At 38.9% G+C, this 23,079-nt stretch overlaps 1 protein-coding gene across 1 annotated transcript in view; it reads left to right on the top strand.

Moving 5' to 3' along the window:
• The window catches only part of MAP2K6 (mitogen-activated protein kinase kinase 6), a 123,437-nt gene extending 110,521 nt beyond the window's left edge, over positions 1–12,916 (top strand). The window contains exon 12 of the mRNA XM_032456982.1: positions 1,294–12,916. Coding sequence (XP_032312873.1) covers positions 1,294–1,371 — 78 coding nt within the window. The 3' untranslated portion in view covers positions 1,372–12,916. The remainder of the gene's footprint in view (positions 1–1,293) is intronic.
• The last annotated feature ends 10,163 nt before the right edge of the window (positions 12,917–23,079 follow it).

The raw sequence follows: 23,079 nt of genomic DNA, 5'->3' as shown, positions 1-23,079 counted from the left end.
AATGAGAAAACCTACAGCTAGGCAACATGAAGGTTGTAAACTAAAATCCTCAAAGTCAAGGGAAACAGGGTGAGTCACCTACATGTCTGCGTGCAGAAATGCTCATACTTAGCTGCTCAGCTTGTCACTGAGAACACCACCACCAGACAGTCAGGGAGGTGGCCATGCTAGGTCAGTGGGTAGGTGGTGGCGCTAGGTTCTACCGGAAGGAATTGTCCTTTTTGGTTGGTTTGGTTGGTTCTGTTTCCGATGGGAGAACTGTGGATCAAGATCTACTTCTAATTAGAGGTATCAGGTTCGAGTGTGACAGCCAGGTATTTCCAGTAACAAAGTTGAGCCATTCAAGGGAGGATCAAATCACCCTGGCGCAGAGAAAATGTCTTCGTTTCCTCCAGAATTGTTTTGAAATGTGTGGCTTCCTGTATTGGACCCTGGCTGTTCCCCTAGGAAAGAGCAGGGCTTGATGTTTCCGTAAAGTTTACTTCATCTGAGTTGCATGAATAGACACTTTTTTTTTGCTTTTCAGTTTTTAATCTCCTAGTTGAGTTTTCTTTGCCCACACCTAGAGTTGGGCAGGCTGCATTATTTTCCAAAATGGATCAGATCTTCATCGAGAAACCTAAGTATAATTTGTGGCTGTAGATGTGGCTTACAAAGTAGCACTGTTAGCTGTTTCAGCCCAGACCAGCTTTCCAGTGTCAAGGGCAAGCAATGCCCAATTATTGTTCCACAAAAATTGTTTTCTCATTCTACCACCCATTTCTTTTTCTTTTTCTTTTGTTATGAGCAAGTATGATTTATCATGGACAAATAGTAGAAAAACGTTACTACTATCCATAGATAAATTCCTTAAGTCTTATGTCTATCACCCATCTCTTGAAAATTGAATGTTCATAAATCTATGAAATTTCTAATTATTTTACTACCGTATCTGTCTAAAAATGACTTTGTAGAGGACAGGGTTATTTGTAAATCAGAGCTTTGGACTCTGCTATTCCTTATATTTTACTATAGCTGGGATGTATATAGCTTAATTACATATGTATATTTTAAAGCAACAGATACTGCCATGGAAACAAAGAGATACCAAAATGGGAGGAGCATTAACTAAGCGGTATTTTTAAAAATTTTGCATTGCTAAATGTGTACTTAATTTGGGAGGGGGAAGGAAGAGTCCAGTTTAGCCCTAATAGGGATACTTAATTTGTTGACCAACCAGATTTGTTAATTTGCTAATCTCATGTACTGTCAGTGACAAATACTAATACCAGGTATTTTTCTTTTCTTTACCAGCAACATCCATTTTTCACTCTACACGAATCCAAAGGAACAGATGTGGCATCCTTTGTAAAATCAATTCTTGGAGACTAAAAACAATGGACTCAATTGGTTGACCCTCCTGTGGACTGGTGGGTTTATGGGGTGAAGGAAGTTCACTAAAGCGCCAATAACTTAACCCTGCCTCTCAGAAGGTTTTTCTCCCCATTTTCTTTTTTTTTTCCCCTACAAAGGGGGCCTTGGAATCTATAGTATAGAGTGAACTATCTAGATGGATGAAATATGATAAAGGCTTAGGACTTGAAAAGGTGATTAAATATTTAATGATGTGTCATATGAGTCCTTAAGCTTTTCAGACTTCTCTTGTTCTTTACAAAATGAATGCTTTGGCCCTGGTAAAAAAGGTGCTACAGTAGTGATGAAATTGTAAGTAGATTTGTAGTTTGTTCCACTTATTATTTTAATATTTATGTTTAAGTGCTTGGTTGAAAAGATTCCATTTTATGCAAGGAGGGAGAGACAAAAGACAAGGTTGGGTTGGCAGTATTTATAGGGTTTTTATTTTTTAAGTTCAATTGTGTCTGTGGTCCAGAAGAAATTATTTAATGTGCATCTTTAGGAGTATTATGTAAGTGTCACCCAGGAGCTCTTGTGAAATATCTATTTCAGCTGTTGTGGCTACTGCCATGTTCCTAAGTTTCTGCTCCAGCCTGGGTAATCACCACATATTCTGGTGAAGTGGCAAGGTATCCTGGTCATACTCTTTCCCTGAGTCTGAAAAACATAAAACCCCTTTTATCACAGGTCAAAGAGTCACAGATTTGGTTCTCTTGACATTAGTGGTATAGTATCAATGGAATGTGATTTGTGATGTGATTTTTCATCACCTATCTTTCCTTCTACGTGTGTGTGTATTTGATAAGTCACAAATTCTGCCAAATGGCTATTATAAATAACACCTATATTTAGTAAGGATGACATTTATCAGTCCTGAGGGGAAATATGTCAAACCACACAGAGAATCGGTGCCTTCCTCTGCTTTTGCCCCTCCTACAATGTTTAAGCCCCAAGGATTGCCTTTGTAGCTCTTTTTTTGGGGGGAGGGTAGTTGTTTTCTGTTCGATGAAGAAGCCTTACTGTACATGGAAAGGCTGCAATAGGAGAAAATTAAAGGCAGTCGGTAGTTCTTGGATATGGTAACGGGGAGGGTTGAATGAATTCCTAGGAATAGACAGCCACACTTCCACAGGCTGAGTTCGAGGCACCGCCTTCTCCAGCAGCGGATCACCCCACGGTGGGAGGCTGGCACCACGGTAGATTCCTAGTAGGCTGACGAGGCAACAAAAGCTGTTTCTCATGGCCAGATACACCCACAGGTTCTCTGATCTGGGGCTCTGGGTTCCTCGAAGGTCAAAGAGTTAACTGGTCCACAGGGAAAAAGACAAGTGATAACCACCAGGGAGCCCTGCTTTTGGACACTGTGTTCCTCCGAGGCTACTCTTACAGTACAAGGGCAGAGGAGTGTGATGAAAAAAAGAAAAGAACACACTGTTTCTTTCTTTGCTTCAAGTTCACAAATATGGAGAGAGGGCTTCTCCCTCGAAAACTCTTCTTTCCCTTTTAGATTTTTGAAGTCCAGTTACATCTTTTTCTCTGCATTTTCCCCTTGTCTTGACATCCAGCTCTTAGCAGTTGCCCAGAGTGAATGACACTTCCATGCACTTCTTTATTTTCAGTTCCAACCCAGACCTGTTTGATAAACATTAAATTCATCTGCTTTGATGCTACCTCTGTCCTCATCTTTCTCCAGCCAGATGAAGGGCATTATCCCAGTGATTATGACCATTCACTTTCCTACCCTTCTTTCTAAATTTGGAAGTTTCTCTGAGACTGAGAGAAAAAAAAATCACAACTGTTATTCATCCATCTTCTGAAAAAAAGAAAGCAGAAAAAAAAAAATCTGAGGCTATTTCATTTCAGCTTTTGGTGAAATACACAAAGCAAAACATCTTTCTGGTCTGGGTCAGATGATTCTTACCTCTCTCTTGTTCAGTGTGGTTTCTACTTTGAAATATTCTTAATCAAGTGTGTTTCTCACATGTACACCTCTCCAGTTTGTGAGCCCAGGGCCCAAACTTGCAAAACAGTCACACTAGAGTACAGAAGGAGTTAGTCAATGGTTCTCAACTCTGGCAACACATTGGAATCACTGGGTGTTTGTGAACACTATTAATGTGAAGTTCCCAGACATTCTAATTTAATTGGTCAGGATAGGACCTGGGAATTGGTATTTTTCACAAGCTACTCATGTGATTTAGATGTGCATCAGAGTTGAAAATACTGATCTACTACCTCCTAAAGGGAGGTTGGAATACTGATTTGAAATTTGGGATACCGTTTCCCCCTAGAAATGATGTGCTACATGATGATTAGGTATCTTATGTACTGAAGTAGAATGGTTTGAGAACCTTATGAGTCTAAATTTTAGAATTTTTTTTAGAACTGTGTTATAAGTTCTAAACAACTAATTTAAAAATAAATATAGAGATGCATAAACTATATTTAAGTTGATGTAAGTTGGGAGTCTCCTGTATGTACATACATATGTGTATATGTATAGGTATATATGTGTGTGTGTGTTTGTGTGGGGGGAGAGAGAGGGAGGGAGGGAGAGAAAAGATAGCGCTATCCAGGGGTGATACTCAAAATATTTAATGTGCTACCAGCATGTACCATCTGAATACTAGCGCTGCCTATAATGGAGTCAGTATGGCTCTATAAAAGAGATCATACTCTTTTTTCCCCCAAATGTATTTGATTTGGTGTATTATAATTATCCATGTAATTATCCATATTATATATTGTCTTTATGCTTATAAAAAAAATCCATCTCTATATATTACTGATCTTAGAGGTGTGCCAAAAAAGTCATGTGAATGTCTTTGGAGACAATTTCCATACATGTGTATGTATCAATGAGTTTTGCCCTTCAGAGCGGCCACCTTCAGGATTATTTATGTGAATAATGCTTCTAAGATATTTGTGCCACTTCTTTTTCAGAAAAGGCTTCAGAATCTATTTCTTCCTCTCTGCGTGTAACATACGGAATCATCATTTTATAATTATTCCTTGTTTGTTTCTTTTTACAAAAATCCTTACCAGGAATTTTCCTCTTTGGTTTACCCACCTTGTTCAGACTTAGCATCAGGCTGTGTTTGGCAACTTCTAGAAGTAAAATTTGCCCTCAGTGCTGAAGTTTTACCCTTAAAACTTTTAAATGTCTTTTAAAAAGACCATGCCGTGAGTTCTGAAGATAATTTCAAGTACAGATTTCTCAAGAAAGTGTGTTTATTTTTAAGCAAAGTCAGCCTTCCTGGAATAAGTGTAGAGCCTCCCCAGATGGTGACTAAAGGAGAAAGAACTCACATAGGTGTATATAGTTGATAATAAAATATCAGTCAGATAATCCCTGATTTCCCACGTGGCACTCATGTGCCAGCCATGATTGAAGGCCCTGATGACAGCCCATTATTCTAGTGACTCTGTTTGGTCACACTGATGTAGTCAGAACAAATGGGCAGCTTCTATCTTGCTTATGCAATCTAAAATGGAAAATGAGTATTGTGTGGGTGTAGCTCAGAATTGTTTGCATTTTACAGTTCTTGCATATTCTCCACGCCTAACCCCAAAATGTATATGCCAGAGATTCCCAAACTTTCTCTGTTCAGGATGCCATTGATTGTCTTAGAAATTTTTTCCATGGTGCCCTGGGCCAAAATAAATACTTAATAGTTCCATTTATTAAGCAGTTAGGTCTACACAACTTAATCATAGTAGTTTGCAGGTTGTACTGCAGATGTGGCTGTGTCTCCCTCAAGAATGTACAATATCTTGTGGTGTCCCTAGGAGTTTGCTGCAGAACCTCAGAATATCTCAGTTTGGGAACCACAGATATATGTTACACTGAGGTTTGCACTGTCTACAGTTGGTGACCTTAAAAATGGAATTCTTGGTTACTCAGTCCCCTGCATCACTTCACTCTTTGTGTTTCACCATTATTATTGTTTTTGCTTGCCTCTGGTTGATTAGGATTTTCAATTGAGGTCCTGTCCTTCTTTGCTGTCCATCAGCCCTGCAACACTTGATGTCAGAGTCTAGAAAATGAAACCCTCATGAGCCCAAGCATTGGAGGAGGTCAGCACTGAGACTGATGAGGCACCTGGTTTCTCCAAATGCAATTGATTTAGTATCTCTGGAATATAATCACAAAGGAGGCAGAGAGGGCGTTTTCATAGTTCAACACTAAAAATGCTTTTGTTGACCAAGAGACTTCACCAACTCTGCTCAGAGAAACTACTCTGTTTCTCCCAAAGGCCTTGAACAAAACACGTTATCTTTGGCCTGAAAGGGTAATGGATACCTGCTTCTTAATTTTCCAACCTAAATGCTTTTTTAGCTATGCAACTCCTTCTAACCCTGAAGTAGGATTCATATATTTATAAAATTCATTGGAGCTGTTTATCAGATCTAATGAAATAAATTTAACCTCTATTATGCTGGGGATTTTGCCTTCTTAATCTATGACTTGTATGGAGATTTCTCGGCATAAAGGAATCTTCCATTTTATTGAACTAGCAAGTGAAAGATACAATTTTCAACTGGACTCCTGAACATTTACATATTTAGAACGAAAATGCCAGAGTAAAATCTAGGAAGAGGAAGCTACCAAACCTGATAGAATGGGAAAAAAGATTTTACTTTAGAAGGTCCATGTACCTTTTGTCTAGGGCTATAAGAGAGAGAGAGAGAGAGAGAGAGAGAGAGAGAGAGAGAGAGAGTGTGTGTGTGTGTGGCACTGTTAAATGTGCTGGTAGCTAAAGATACTCTTTGGTTTTCTTTAGCTTTAACTGGGGTACTCTGAACTCGTTTCAGACTGTTGAAAGCTAGGACCTTCTCCCTAGCAAAGTGTATATTGTACATGGAATACATAGTTTTACCAATACTTTTTTGTTGTGGGAGAGTAGGGCTATGTACAATCCCATAGGATCAATAACCTCTGCTCTGTACAATGTGGACTGTGACATCCTAGACCAGGAATTGGCAAACTTTTTTCTGTAAAGGGCCTGATAGTAAATATTTCTGGTTTTGTGTGCCATGCAGTCTCCTTTGCAGCTACTGAGGTCTGCTGTTGTGGAGTGAAAACATCCATAAATGATATGTAAATGGATGAGTATGGTGCTGTGTTCCAATAAAACTTTTATTTACAAAATCAGGCAATGGGCCAGATTTGGCCCACAGGCCATGGTTTGCCATTACCTGTTCTAGACCATCAAATACAACACTGCAATTGATTAATTCTGTGTATAGAGTTCTTCCATTTAGTGAGTATTTAGCTCAGCTGCTATTGAGGCAGATGAGGAAGATGGACATAGGAAAATGAACTCTGAAAGGATGGGACTGTTCAGTCCCATGAAAATTGTCTCTTAATTTCCTCCGGTAAGTTTTCTTGCCCTGGAAGCCAATGGGACAATTTTCTTCAGATTAAATTGAGTCTCTACTTTTTGCATTTCTATGCAATAACTTATTTCATAGCTTGCAAATAAAAGGCACACTTCTCTGAGATGTTAACTACATTCTTTTCTCTTAGCTTTGCATTTTGTTTCTCTTTGTGGTGTGATTCGCATGCAGGGAAAAATCATGAACCCAGACACTAATCATTTGGTTTTCCTTTTCCCTGAACTGGGTCAGGATTTGAGAATTTGGGAGGCCATACTAACCTCAGAAGTAGAAGGCAGATAGAATTCTTAAAATCTTCCGATTTATCCACCTCACCTATTTGGCTACCTTTTAAGAAAGTGAGAAAGAATAGTTCGGCATCAAAATACTTGTTCTCAGGTGGACTTAGAGCTATAGGATACTTAGACCCACCCCTTGAGTACAGTCCCTGCCTGGTCTTGGAGGGAGGAGGCTGCTTCACCTTATTCCTTTTTTAAAATCATCAGTAAATTACTATCTTAAGGGGCCTATGCAAAATGCATCCTTCCTCATGTGACTAGCTTGAGTCGCCAGCCTCGGTTGAATTTCTGACCCCATAGCCTCTAGTGAAATCTCTGCTTTCTCTATGGGACCTGAACAATTGCATAATTCACTTTGCCTTCTGTCAGTAATTTTGCTGTACAGAATACTCTTTGCGTACAGAATACTATACAACTGCCATTTACTGAAGCTTTCTCTATTTTCTTCTTCTAGAACAGTACAACACATCTTCCTTAAAGCTACAGTCTCTCTATTATTCAGAAACATATTTTCCCTGCTGTATCTTCAGGCAAACATAAATTACACTTAGTATGATACCAGAAACTCCTTAAGAGAGCACATTTAAATATCTGATCTAGCCATTTACCTAAAAGAATGTTTTCTCTTCACCTAGGGAAACAAAACCTGAATTTCAGGGCCTTCAAAATGAAATTATCCTTCTGGGGGTAATTTCTGGGACACTGCCACGAAATACATCATTCACTACCTGTTCCTGGTGTCTGCAAAGAAGATGTGTCATTTTCCTAAGGCTTAGAGAGTCACTGTTTACAGCTATGCAAATATCATTCTACCACTGCAGGTTTTCTAGTGGAGCCATTTGCAATCAAGACTTAAGTTGGGGTTTATCTTTTCAGTTCCTGACCCAAACTCCTTTACAAGCAAAATTTCTCTAAAAAGCCTTTTTTTAAATATCTGAGGTGAAGAGGTCTAGGCTTAAGTAAAAACATAAAGCAAGATCAAGGACTTTATAATAGGGAATCTTTTTTAAAAAAGAAACCAATAGCACCTCATAACACAAATACATGTTAATAGAATTTAAAAATATCCAGCCTAGTTCCCTTGGACTGTCAGTATTTCGACATCACTTGTATTGCATTTGAACTAGGACACCAAGCCCTATTCTTGGTAGTTTACAGTTAGATTTTGGGAGATTTGCATTGTATTTCTTTCTTAGAGTTGTCAATATGGACAGATTTCACTGTGGGCCGTTAATCTCGACACATGGGTTTTGTCCAGGTTAACACTTTTGCAATTCTGGGATTTAGGGTCTTTTTTGAAAAATGAGGGTAATGCTTTTATGAGTTGGAGACTGAGCTCAGGGAAAGTACAGGACAGCTGAGGCACTTACTTGTGTCTTAACATAGGAAACAACCTCCTAAGTAATCCCTGAGGCTATGACTTTGACCAGGCCATCACAGTCTTTTCTGTTTCCCTTGACTGCTTTTTGCTTGCTATTCCTCTGCTGGTTACAGATGGCCTGGGCTGACTTAATGCTTCTGTGGAAAGGAAATGATCCAACCATTTTCATATATCAAAAGTCAGAATTGGCAATTTTGCACTGGTCTTGTCTACATGGATTCAGTTGTTCTCAAATCTTGAAACTGTAAGGGATATCTGAGAGAACTTTTAGCAAAGCCCTCATTCAAAATAAAAGACCTGATAATAAAACTCCCATTTGGCCTTAAAAGACGAGCAGCTGGGTTGGATGTCTTTTCCTCTGAAGTCATATTCTATTGTCGCCAGAAATGAACAATTAGCATCATTTGGTCACTACAATGTTTGTATTGGAGTCTGCAAGCTATTTTAACAAAGCAAGTCAAGCCACTGCCTTAGGGAATTGTCACTGGACTTTGGAGTTTAAGGCTGAAAACTGATGTGAAATTATGTTTGGGGGCCACAAGAAAAGATAAATGCAGAGAGCAGGAACCCCATGGAAGAGCAAGCTGATAAAAGATGCAAACAGGTATACTCCTTAAATTATTTCAGTATTACTATGAAGCTGATCTCCTATGGGAAAACCCAACAAAAGCCAGAACTTTATTACCTTTTTTCCCCTTAAAAAATTGAACTATAAGAAGATTCAGAGAGCGGCATTGATTTGAACATCAGAAAATTTTCTCGTTTCCCTGGTGTTACTGATTCTACAGAGACCATCTATCCGCTCTCTATCTGCCTTGTGGGTGAAGAAAAATGAACACAAAACCAAGCCCCCTCATGTTTAGTTCTGGTGGCAAATGTCTTTAAGAAAGGTGGACACCAAAGGTTATACTTTTTCCACAATGCAGAGAACTGTGAATATTTGTAGAAATACACTACAAGTCTTCACCAGAAGAGCTAAAATTTATAATTAAAAAAAAAAAACAAACAAAAAAACAACACTCAAAGCTGGTTTGAATTGTTAGAGGCAGGGGAAGAGTGGAAGAAGTAATGTTAAGAGTGGAGGGCACAGAACTTGCTTTCAGACTATGTTCATTGGTGCTTCTGGGGGTCTCTTGCCATGAAGGAAAAGGGACAAGAGTGTGATAAAGGTCAACCTTGCCTGTCTGAAACCCCTGTCAAACTCCAATCAGAATATTCAGCTACTAATATTGTTCCCTTTAACTGGAAGTTTCTATGGCAATTAAAGGCTTGGGAACTTAGGATGAGCAAACTGAAGACCCTAAACAGCCTATGAATTCAGGAAATTTTGTATCCAAAAATGTTGGTGTGTCCCTTGCTTTCCCTGTATTGAGTTTGTGAACAGGGCTTGGAGGCAGGAGGACAAGAAGAGAGGGTGTTTTAATTTCACTTTTAAGCATGAATCATTTGAAAGAAAATGCAAAAATCGATCTGTGATGGCTATTCATATCGATCCTTAAATTGGTTAGTTTTCCAAAGTGGTTGAGAGTCACCTGATCTCAGTGACAAGGAAGTGGTGTGACTGGGCTCTTGATGGGCAGTGGAATTTCTAAATTTCTACATTTACAGAGGCAAGAATTGTAATTTTTGTTCATTGACGTGTAAGTAAAAAGAAAGCTCTTTGGACAGTTTTGGCACAGAGAAGGGTATGATCTGAGATGCAAGCTAACAGTGACCATCACTGGGTTTTACAAAGGTTACAGGTGGAGAACAGTCATAGGCCCTTGGGACAGCCGTTGGAAGCTGAAAACTAAGGTGGTGCATCTGTCATGAACCAAACGCAAGGGATGCTTAGGTATCAAGCAAATCATATCAGGTGCCTTCTACACACTCACAAAGAGTCTGTGGTGAATTCTGTGGTATGTTTGCCACTAAACCAAATTTAACAGCTGGGGTTTTAGAGCAGCCATTTTAGAATGCTGTAGGTGTCCAAAAGTTACATTTGGCAACAATTTGTAGAGTTCTCAGCCAATCTCTGTGGGAAAGCCGCCCCAGGAGGTTTGCTTAAGAAAATGCAGGCAACCCATCTGTCCCATTATCCCTGTGTTGGATTTATTCTCTGGTCTCAAATTTATTTCCTGAGTGGAGTGATTTTCTATATGAACTGAAATGAAGGAGTGATGTTTTAATAAAAATAGGTATTTTTAGAGGAAACATGTTTTCTTTATGTAATTAACTTTCACAATTGGAACACATTTCCTCTAGACAGAATCATCACATGGGCTCATTTAAAGCTGAAAGAGGTGTTAGAGATGTAGTTCCACAATCTGAAACTGTTTATTTAAATACGTGAACATTTTTCTATATATTTTGTGAAACTATGAATGATATCTAGATATATAACTACTATATGGAACTGACTATATGGAACTGAACTTCACAAGAATTTTAGTATGATAGGTGGGGTTCCCCAACTTCCTTTGTGCTTCAGTCTTATTGCTGAAAATGCTGCTTCCATTTATTAATCTGGTCTTTGAGGAAAAAAAACCCACTTTTTTTTCTTACCTTCTGTGAATTTTACAATAGGTCTTTTTTTATTTGTATATATGATTGATTGTTTTCCTGTGTTGCACCCCAAATTTGCTTCTAAGCCATGTTTATTGTAAAGACAGCTGTTGGGCAAGTGGGAACATGTCTGGTCTTTACAACCCCTTGATGCTAGGATGAAGCAATTCCATATGCTAGTTCGGAGGCCCCATTATCTCTTCCTGAAACCTGAAGTATTCTGAAAGGAGATCGGAGAGGTTGTGCACCCCTGTCCTTTGAAACCCATCTCCAATGCTGTGTCTCTGGAGAGTGTGCAAGAGAAGAATGACTCCCGCCTTGTGGATTCCCTCATCGACCGACCCCCTCATCTCTCCTGCCGTGTACAACATGCTGCTACCTTTCCCTGGTGGAATTCATCTCTTCTTCGTGGATTGCCATATCTTTTCTTTATGGCTGAGGGAGGCTGAACCATAGAGCATGGAATTCATTAGACGTTCGTAAAGTAAAAGACCTCTGAAGGATGTGGGTAGAATGTTTCCATGCCTTTGAGGTGCACATTAAATTTATGTGTTGGCCTTGGGAACTTTTCGCTCCTGAGCTACAGAAGGAAAGAAGTTGGGGGTATATCCTTAACTATGTGTTTTCCTATATGGAAATGCGTGTGTGTGTGTGTGTGTGTGTGTGTGTGTGTGTGTGAAGGGCAGCTTCCTCAAGGGGAAAACATGCCTTATCTTTGTATGGGGAAAGGAGAATTATGAATATCAATTGGTAACTTCCAGTCAAAACTCCAGTGTTGTATTGAAAAAATACCTATTTTGTGGGGAAGTGCGCCTTTTGTTGTCTTTACTGGGATAGCTTGGGTGGCCCTCATGCATTTTCATTTTAGCCTAGCTTTCCCATTATCCAGGTTGTGTGCATTATTGTTCTTCTTGTTTTTCTTTTGAACTACTGCTTATTGTAATTGGTGATATTATCTCAAAATCTTGAAGCCAAGGAAATAGCTAATGTGCAGGATTTGAGGTAGATACAAGTATTAGCGTTGACGTAGGCTGAGGTTTAATAGTTACCAGAAGTGTACTGAACTGAGGGATAATGTGGCTTTAAAGAAGTCATGGTTGTTTTTAGCATTGGGGGAAGTCCTAGGTCTTTATTCTTGAGAAATTCATCTTTTCATGCAAATACTATCGGTGGGGCTTACTTAACAGCCTGGATAATTGGCCTCTAGCAGTCAATAAACAGGGAATTACAATAATTGCCAAAGGTGGGGGTAATTTTGTCCTATAAAGTGATGAAAGTTCTAATCAGAGAACCTTGTAAAAAGCATAACTATCATTTCCCTCCTCTTTTCTGATCTACAACGAGCACAGTAAAGGAAGAGTTAAATTTCTGATGTGCCACGAAATAGTTCTTTGAGTCTGTGCTCTTGAATAAGGACATGGCTGAGATGTTGAACTACGTGACTGCTACGTGGTTCACATGGCGACTGTGCCGGCACCCCTCTCACCACCTCAAAAGGAAAATGAAATCAGGAGATTAAGTCAAACTTGGACTCCTCTGGGGGTGAGGAGCTGACACTTCGATTTCCTATCTCAGGATATTCTTCGGTTTCATACTGCTGCTGAGGAGGAGAGAATGAGTTGCAGACACTGTAACTGGTCTCCGGATGTTTGTGCTTATGTGCGTAAGACTTCACACCGGGTGTGTTGTGTTCCATGTCGCGTCAATCTACGAACTGACTCAAACAACAATTTGAAGATAGAGAAGATGGTGACAATGACAAAACACACCCAACCACCTCTTCCTGTCAACGTGCTTGCTATGACGTTCATGGCTAGAACAAAGAACCTAAGTCTTCAGGAGCCAGGTGTTCTCGAAAGATATGGTGTGTTGATCTCATAAGAAAATGTACAACCAATAAAAGACATTTTAAAAAGCACAGAGAGTCTGTATATTAATTAAGTTGTTCGTGGAAATCCTTGGTTCCTGAAATGCTGCTTTTATGGTGGTAAAAGTCCTGCAGGTAAAAAGCTTTGCTGGAAATATATATTCTCTTGTTCTCCTCTCATCTGTACTACCCCTGTACTACTTCCAAAACATAATGGAACAAAACATAACAGCATTGCAATCTTGAAGACTCATTAGAAAGTCATGTCATCTGTAGTGAACTTCAGACTCAATATTCTTATAGGCAATATTCCTAGGTTAGAAGTGAAGCCAATATTTCATTATTAAAATCAGATGGCTTGTGGTGGGGATGAGTCCAGATGGCTTAAAAGAGAGCATTGGTGGTTCAATGGTAGAATTCTCGCCTCCCAGATGGCTTAAGTGAAAAGATTAAGACTGAGACTTTTTGGCTTCCATGTGTTTCTGACACTGAACCATCTAGTTATTTGAGTTTTTCTTTGTCTTATACATAATGTTAGGAAATTTGCTTTACACCATCAAACAGTGCCACAGCGCAGATGTTCAGAGGAAGAAAATGTTGGTCCAGGTAAATATGATTGGGTCTTCAGAGTTCTCTGATTTTTCCTATAAACTTGTATCCACATTAGTCCAGTTTAGGGAAGAATTCCTAGACCTTAATTTTAACAGTTTGAGTGGATCACCAGCTATATCTGGAGGCTCACACTCAACTCTCTTTTGCTTATTCCTTAAACAATTTGGTGTTGCTGAATTAGGAATTGACTCTTTTAAAAGTCCCAAGTATTTCACTTCAGTTTTACATCATTTCTTTAATTTTGTGGAATACAAAGTGGAGGGCTCACCTTACTTCTGCAGACATCATTCAAATGACCTTCCAACGACAACAGACTCTTTTATACTGATTTTGAAGTCCTTCTCCCCTTGGACTGCAATCCATCATCTTTCTTAAGTGACAAGCCTTCCTCAGCATTAGGAATTTTAAGTTTCTATAAGAGGTGGAAGTACACGGAGGTGGAAGGCATAAACAAACACAAGTTCTCAGGCATCATATGTGAAGGTTATTTACCCACTTCTCCATAGCCATTGTTTTCCACAGGGGTCTATAGCCATTCCTTATTTTCATACTTTAAAATATAAGATATTTAAAATATTTTTCTTTTGATGGGTATAATGCCCTCTTTCTTTGCATACCATCCGAATGACTCCCTGTTTACTCAAGATTTTGTAGGAAACTGAGTTAAAGTGGAAAATGGAGAAAGGCAATTGAGTTAAGAGCAAAAAAAAAAAAATTTGTGATTGTTTCTTGCTGTTTTGGTCATCTTCTGTACCATAGCAAACCCCAAAGCTTAGTATCTTAAAACAACAATTCATTAGTCTTTCTCCCAATCCTGTGGGTTGACTGGGCTCAGCTGGGTGGTCCTTGATCAGCATCTCTCATGCAGTTGCAGTCAGGTAGCTGGAGCAAGAGTGACTGAGAGCCTCTTCACTCACAAGTCTGCTGCCTGGGCTGGGGTGACAGGAGCAGGATGGAATTGGGAACTAATAAGGCATCTCTGTCTTCATGTGGCCTCTCTATATAAGTAGCTTGGGCTCCTCACAGATTAGCTATATCTTAAAAGAATTCAGAATTCTTCCATAGCAGTTGGATTTCCCCAAAATTAGTGATGCTAAAGGTCCAGGTAGAAACTGAGGAAATTATATAGGGTAATTTCCACTGTGAATACTGGGTCATAGTTTATGGTGTTTCATGGTGGAAGCATCTTTGAAGAGTAGCTGTCATGCTTGGTCTATCTAACACAGTTAAAATATGCTTGGATCTTATTCCTTCTTTCCTAAATTGGTGGCCAAGAGGCAGTAGACGACATGTATTAAAATTAATGATGAAATTAGTTTCCTTTTATTATCCACAATTTTGTCAAGGAAAGCACTTGGGTCAAAATGATGTTATCCTCTAGAGAGTTAACCATCTCTGCCTGAAAGTCCTAAACCATAGTTGGTATTAAAATGACACAGGAGAGAATTAAACTTTGACACTAATGACTCACAAAACTCCTGTTAGTACTTCCCTACTACTCCAGATGGTCATGATTCATAAATACTTGCTGAGTGGGTGCTTTCCCCTCAAATGGAAATAGCTTTGTTTTTTATTTTAAAAATAATACATTATGAGGAAACTTAGAGAATTATATGCAGGAAAATTAACATTATCCACAATCTGAGCTAATTGTTCATGTGTTCTTTAAAATATATTGTTCCAGACTATTTTACACATACACATACATGCATATAAAATCTTAATGGGATCATTACCCTCCTTACTTTCCAAATCATATCATAGGCATCTATGTCAATTCATGTAGATGGCAGCATCATTATTAATGGCTGCATAATATTCCAGTACATACACACACATATATAAATATATATATATTTTACTGCTTTATTTAATTGGTGGAATTTTTTTTATTTTCTTTTGATTGCTTTGATAAATATCCTTATTCTTAAATTTATGCATGAGTCTGATTTTCCTGGAAAAGTAATAAAGAGCTGAAGGACCTCAAACATCTCCAGTGCTGAACATCAGCAAACGTTTCACTTGTCTCAAGACAGCTCTCTCTTTCCACTACTGTGGTGCTCACCCCTCTCCAGGTTCAGCCTTAAACTAAGAGATCAGACTTATCTGGCAATAAACCCAAATTAGAAATTTGTAGTGATGGGGCCTGCCCACACAGTGGCATCCTCTGAAAGGTATATTTCTTGAATAAGTTGAAGTGTAAGAAATGTCTTCCATGAATATCCACAGAAGAAGATATTAGCATGAAGCACTTAAAGGAAAGGTACGGAGCATAGGAACGGAATAACAGAATCTGCCTTTAAGAAGCAAATAGTTATTAAAAAAAAACTTTTTTGCAGATTTGGTATAATGATTATGCAATGCCAGTAATAAGTAAGAGCAGAATTTCCCATTGGTCAGGTGGGTACTCTACCCATTGAAAACCAAACAAATCTTACTGAAGCTAGAACTCTACAAGCAAAAGTAATCATCATACGCCCAATGGGCATTTAGCTCCATAATCCCTTTTCAGATACGATGCCCCTTTGCTAGCTTTGAGAAACTTTGGGCTACCCTAGAATTTGCCTAGTGTGACCTTGCTCTTCAATGCCATAGCATCAGTGCCATCACCCAGGAGCTTGTTGACAATGCAGTGAAGAACCTGGAAGGCAACGCTATCCACAGGTGATTCATATTCACCTTGCAGTTGGAGAAGTAGTAGTTGTCCACCCATCTCATCCAATTTTGAAGTTTCAATGATCAGACCTAAAATGTTGCAATTCTTTCGACATTTACCCCATGTTACAGACAAAAAGAAGCCTCAGGAAGTGATCATCAAACTTACAGAGTGTATCTATATTGGATGAAGAAATATGTGTGTTAAAGTGCATTTAACTATATCAGCATCCTGATGTTTGGTTAAATCCAGGTTGCTCTTTTTTTTTTTTTAATTGCAGGATTATCAAAAAGAAGTATTAGGAAGGAAAAAAAAATAACCCTTATGCTGGAACACCTCTATGCCAGCTATAGACAAATGTGTTTTATAGATTGGAAACAGAGGGCTGCTTTGGGAATGCAGAACACTGTGTAGGCTTCATAGCGAAGGAGGTGGAGGAGGTGGTGACCATGAAGCTTAGAGAATGACCTAAAAGATTTCTGCTTCCAAATTTCCAAACTCAGTGACTTCCTGGTATTATCTGGGCCTTAATGAGCCTCACCTTGGGTTTCCTTGCACTGCCAATGTAGTCAGAAACTTCCTTGGCAAGTGGTGATTCTCTGTCCCCCAAAGGAGACGGACTCAGAACTTAATGCTACTTGCCTAAGAATAGTCAGCTGAGCTCAGGGCAGCTCGTTTTCCAAATTCTTGAGTGAGCCTGTGGACCAGGAGGCAAAGAGTTGTTCTTAGACAAGAACTCTGCTAAACCACTTGACCTTTTCAACAGCTGCAGGACTGTTTATCAAGAACATGCCATCTCTCCTGGCTCCTTCAATTTGGCAGCCAGGGAAGTCAAGCCAGTGACATTGCGTGCATTAGAAAACATCTGAACAATTCACAACTTTCACCATAAAGTGGCTAAATTGGTCTCGCTAGTCAGATAGCGATCTTTGGATAGGCTATCCTCTCCTTGATTCATTCACTGGAATCAACATAAATACCGATTTGCCAGAGCCTCTGATTCCCTAAACTATAAAGAATAATCACCCAGGTCAGTTTCAAGCCACAAACCCACGGCAAGTGTCAACGTCTACCAATCGCAAAGGACATGAATTCTGTTCACGCATGTAAGCAATTTTTCAAAAAGGAAGGAGCCAGTAAGTTTTAATTTAGTTTATCTAAAAATTATGCTTGTATGCAAACATATCCACAATTCATGACACACTTTTGCAGGATAATCTGAGTTGAAATATGACTTGATAATAGTAATAAAATGGGGGAAGAATTATTTTAAAATAGTTAAAGAAATTGTGAAGCAACTGAGCAAGAGACAGAGCTTGAGTTGGTACTGAAACAAGGAGAATGGCTCCAGGCTAGAACCACGATGGCCATTTAAAATCCTGGCTGCAACACTTAACTAGCTGTGTGACCTTGGACACATGTCTTCAACTCTCTGTCCTTTGGTTTACTCCTTCTTAAAATGGAAATAATACGACCTACTTTAGAAAGTGCCTGTGAGAACTAAATGAAATGCAGCCTGTAAAGCACTTAGTCCAGTGTCTGCCACATTATTATCACTCAATAAGTTTTCCTAATGTCCTCTGATTAAATCCTTTCTCAACAAATACAATCAAGCAAAAATGCATATTAAGATAAGCAGGCAATTTCAAATAATAAGGTATCTTAGACCATCCAGCCCCAGTGTATCACAATAATACTTGGCTTGTGTTGGCTGAACATGCAGGAATATACACTGAAGCCAAATCTCAGCGTCACAAACAGATGTGCATAGTTTTCAGTTTGTTTATCAGATTGAAAACTTTGTTCACCACCTCACATCGGCAAGAAAACCAACATTTTTACTTCTGCAAACTCTGCTTTATGAGATTAAAACAGTGACATAACTACTTTTGAAATGGCAAATCCAATGTATTTTGAAATGAATTTTCAAGGTATTCATAAAGACTGAAACAAGATATCTCAGAAAAAAATGCAGGCTTGATACTTGTTTTTTCTTTTTAACAAAGATTAGGACACAGATAATGAAATACTATAAACTGCTGGAATATGCTTTAAATACTGAAAGTGTATACATAATTTTAAATAAAAATTTCTTTGCAATTTATCAAATACTTGAAAAAGCATTCTATGTGGATTGACACCTTAAAAAACATATATATATTTTAAAAAGTTGAAGTATAGTTGATTTAAAATGTTATGTTAGTTTCAGCAGTATAGCAAAATGATTTAGTTTTTTATATATACACGTAATATTCTTTTTCAGATTCTTTTCTATTATAGGTTACTATAAGATATTGAATATAGTTCCCTGTGCTATACAATAGATCCTTGTTTTCATTTATTGCATATATAGTAGTGTATATCTGTTAATCCTAAATTCCTAATTTGCCCCTTCTCCCCCCTATTCCCCTTTGGTAACCATAGTTTGTTTTCTATGTCTATGAGTCTATTTCTGTTTTGTAAATAAGTTTATTTTGTATCATTCTTTAAGATTCCACATGTAAATGATATCATGTGATATTTGTCTGTCTGATTTACTTCACTTAGTATGATAATCTCAAGTCCATCAATGTTGCTACAAAAGGTATTATTTCCTCCTTTTTAATGGCTGAGTAATATTCCATTGTATGTATATACCACATCGTTATCCATTCATCTGTCAATGGACATTTAAGCTGCTTCCATATCTTGGCTATTGTAAGTAGTGCTCCTATGAACACTGGGGTGAAAGTATCTTTTCAAATTAGAGTTTTTGTCTTTTCCAGGTATATGCCCAGGAGTGGGATTGCAGGATCATATGGTAACTCTATTTTTAATTTTTTAAGGAAACTCCATACTGTTCTTCATAGTAGCTGTACCAATTTACATTCCCACCAACAGTGTAGGAGGGTTCCCTTTTCTCTACACTCTCTCCAGCATTTATTATTTGTAGACTTTTTAATGATGGCCATTCTGACTGATGTGAGGTAATACCCCATTGTAGCCTGGATTTGCATTTCTCTAATAAATAGCAATGCTGAGCATCTTTTCATGTGCCTGTTGGCCATCTGTATATATGCTGTTATTCCACTTTATTCTATCAGAGAAAGCACCAAGCATATGTCAGTGGGAGGCTTGTGGTCTTTGATGCCATCTAGACCTGGGTTTAAATCTTAGCTGTACTGACTGCTAGCTTCGGGGTCTAGGAAAATTTCTTAAACATTCTAAGACTTAGTTTCCTACCTAAAAGGGGGAAAACACGAAGAACATTATGGAGGAGCTAGTGGGAATTTTAAAGATATAGAATAAGGAATCTAACACTGTGCCTGGCATATACAAATAGTCCTCGTTTTGCATGTGGTGATGTCAGTGATGCAAAATGAGGACATGGTTCCCACATGCACACATTTCAGTTAACACAGCACCATGCCCAGTGAGGACTGTCTGCAGTAAAATTTCAATATATGATAGCTCTATTTAATTTTGATACCTTGAAAATAAACAATAAGAAAACCTAGTTTTGCTTTAAAAAGAAACATATCTGAAACAATAACATTATGACATAGCATTATTTCATTAAATTCTTACAAGATGTCAGACAGGCATGCCCCACTGGTGCTCTCATTTTACAGGCAGAGAAACAGTGAGGCTCCTCACCCCTCCCCCATCCCTGGAGTATATGTTCTGCCCACTGTTCCCATAGTGGGAGCCATTTTTCAAGGATGCAGCCTTCAGAGAGCTATGTGTTGTTGAGACCATCAGGACTGAATATGTCACTGAACCCCATTAAGGTCTCTGTATAAACTTTTAAGATTCTGGTGGGTGGGTAAAGAGATCATCTTATTTTCCAGTGGCCAAGACAAGCCTCATGTGTAAGTTCCCCTCTTCCTAAACCTGCCACCTCTGTCTGGAGTGGCTACCTCTTTCCTTAGTCTCCCCTTGTCCTCTGTGTTCTAGACCCAGTTTCAGATTTCACCTAGGAAGCTCCTGAGGTTTCAAACTAACAAACAGAGACCTGGAAGGTCAGTAACTAGATCAAGTTCACACAGCCAAGTGGAGGTGCTGGACATCCAACTCCCTACACAAGGGGCTGGTCTCTATTGTGTACCTTTTAGATTTGCATTAAAAGAAAGAAAATGTTTTCTAACTTTCTTGACCCTGAGAATAATTCTTCAGTCTTCCCATTTTGTCAAGGAAACTAGTGGTAAAAATGGGCCAGTTTGGGGAGCTGGGTAAACCATGACCTTTGTGGCCTGAGTGGTCCAGAGAGGCAGAGGAAAGAGTTAAAGAAGGTCTCCAGAAGGTCTGGGACTGGTCTTGCCAGTCAAACCACAGGGGCTCTGTAAAAGGGTGGGATGAAGGGAGGTGGGTGGCAGATGTTATCCCAGTGGGCATGCAGCAGATCACCAGGACTTTAGCAGTTGGACTGGCTTTAAGATGGTTCCTTGTTGTTTTTAGAGTGGAGTCAGGCAGACTCAAGATTTGAGTCCTGGTTAGAGCTGAAGAAAGAGAATGTCAGTAGAAACCCAGACAGATGGACCAATTGAAGACAGAGAGAATAGCAGGCAGCCTAGGTGAACTGAACTTGTCCCTGTGTGCTTGATCCCATATAAGGATTGCAGTGAAGGAGACTACGGGGCTGAGGGTCAAGAGAGGCTACCCTGTAACTCAGCAGTCACAATGGCAGGCCCACCAGGTCTGACAGCAGGGCTGTAACCCAACTCCCCATTGTGAAGGGATACAGAAAAGCCAGATGCAAAAGAGACTACACACCCAGTTATTTTGTTCTTTCTATTGACAGGCTAGCATTGAACCTTAAGGTAAAAAGGATTGGTGGATCCAATTAGGAAAAAGTAGGGGAGTGGGGACTGAGAACCAGAACCCATCATCTTGGGCTTGAAACACTGGCAAAAATGTCTATTTCCCAGCTGGAGGGGATGAAAGATTCCACACCCACCATGCGCAAAGTGTAGGCCAAGGTGCTCGGGAAGAAGAGATCTCAGATTACATCTTCTTCACTTTCAGGAACTCCTTATGAAATGTCTAAGATGGAGGATACTGCTTTGCAAGGTGGGTTTACCCTTTGGAACTCAGGGTTGTTAGTAGGCAAATGTGTCTGGACCATCCAGATGGAATGTGAGAAACCAGGACCACCTGTTGAAACCAGTGACTACAGAGCATACGAACTATGAGCTATTGAACGAGTCAAATGAGAAAAAGAAATTCATTCCTTAAAAGCCATGTCAAAGACAAATTCTACCATCATTCAGAAATGCAGTCATGCTTCACAGCTGGAAAAATACCCCTTTTGCTCCTTTAAACTGTTACAGTGATTGCCATTTTCTAACATCAGATTAAAAGATCTGGGACAGAAGAGGGTCGGGGGTGGGGCATAGCCTCCCCAAACATACAATCCTGTCCTGATGAACATGGAAAAAATCTTTTATGTCATATATAGTGTGACATATAGTGCATGAATGTCTCTTGCAGTCAGAGTTAAGTCATGGAAAATGTAACATTAATATCTTCTGCATGTGAATAGAGAGCTCATTCAGAGCTAAATGATACCAAACATTTACTAGGTGTGTGTGGGGTGGGCAGGCAGGGAGAGGTGGGAAGATGTGGTTGGGAAAAGATCCACTGAAACTCCCCATTTACCCTCTTGTTAATCTGTAAAAGACTTTTTGGCATATTCTTATGGAAACTTCAGAAGCAGATGGAAATATTTTAAGATGTATAATACACATGGGCCTGCTACACAAATTTCCATTTTCCTTATAAGAATGAACACAGGGAAGTTCTCCACTCTCCTCTGGATGTTAGCAAAAATTCAAAGGGGAAATAATATTTTATGCTGTGACTTCTAGGTGATTTAGAAATAACTGATTTGCAAACAATAAACTACACAAAAGCAGTGCTTTAATTCTTCCCATTGTATTTCAAAGGTTAACGGTCAACTTTGTATCTTAACCTTGGGCAACAATTCAGCAGATTTCTTTTTTTCCTCCCAAAGAATTAGGTCTTTTGAATCAAGAAATTATCAAGCTCATAGGAAATAGAATAACCATCTTAATGTACTTTTTATCAGAGAACTAATTGCCTCTGTTTCAAATTGTAATATTATCTTTGGAAAGATAGCCTGATTTCAATGACATTGCATTCTTAAAAAAAAAAAAAAAGCAGCAGCAGCATTTGTATTGGTGGATCAGCAGCATTGCTAGTAACAGTATCTATAAAATAAAATCTATATGCAGCACATTCATGGACCTATGAATAGGAAAATAAGACCAACTTAACACCAAAAAATGCTGAATAAAATTCAAATATACCATCCAATGAGTCATGTTCCAAACACTCAGCTTTGTACATCCCTATGCCCACTTATCAGTAACTGAAATCCACTCTCTGCCTTAGCTTGGGTGGGCTTGTGTTCTTTCCATCGATGTGAGGGGCCTCACTGGTGCTGAACGGACAGCTCTGGATATGGTCCGATCAGGCTATCACAGGTACTTTGGGACCCATGGATGGTTTCAAAGGGGCTGTGAACATGACAAAATAAAATGCAAAACTGTGTATGTAGAACGCATGCACATTTTTCTGAAAGGATTCATAGCAGTGAAATTTTGTAACAAACAAAAACAGAAAGTAAGAAAAAAAGAGAAAAAAAGGATAAAATCTGTTGCTTTACTCCGATCAAAAAGAAATGCTATTTTCATAGAAATTACAATATTTATTTTAAATTTCAGGAAGGGGACCAGTGTCATACCCAGATCAGATAACTTAATGATTTTAACCCACTAACGCCCAAATATCTATGTCAAATCTTCCACAGAGTAAAAACAGGTCTCTTTATGCACTATATATAGGGCTTATATTAAATACACCTTATAATATTTTTGCTGATTCAAAGGCAATTTAATCCAAACCTTAGAAAGTTTCCCACTTTTAATGTAAGTTGGAGTGAAAG

This window comes from Camelus ferus, chromosome 16 (assembly GCF_009834535.1).
Source record: "Camelus ferus isolate YT-003-E chromosome 16, BCGSAC_Cfer_1.0, whole genome shotgun sequence".
NCBI classification, from domain to species: Eukaryota; Metazoa; Chordata; class Mammalia; order Artiodactyla; family Camelidae; genus Camelus; species Camelus ferus.
The sequence above is the reverse complement of the archived record's forward strand: the minus strand, read 5'-3'. Positions and strand labels throughout refer to the sequence as shown.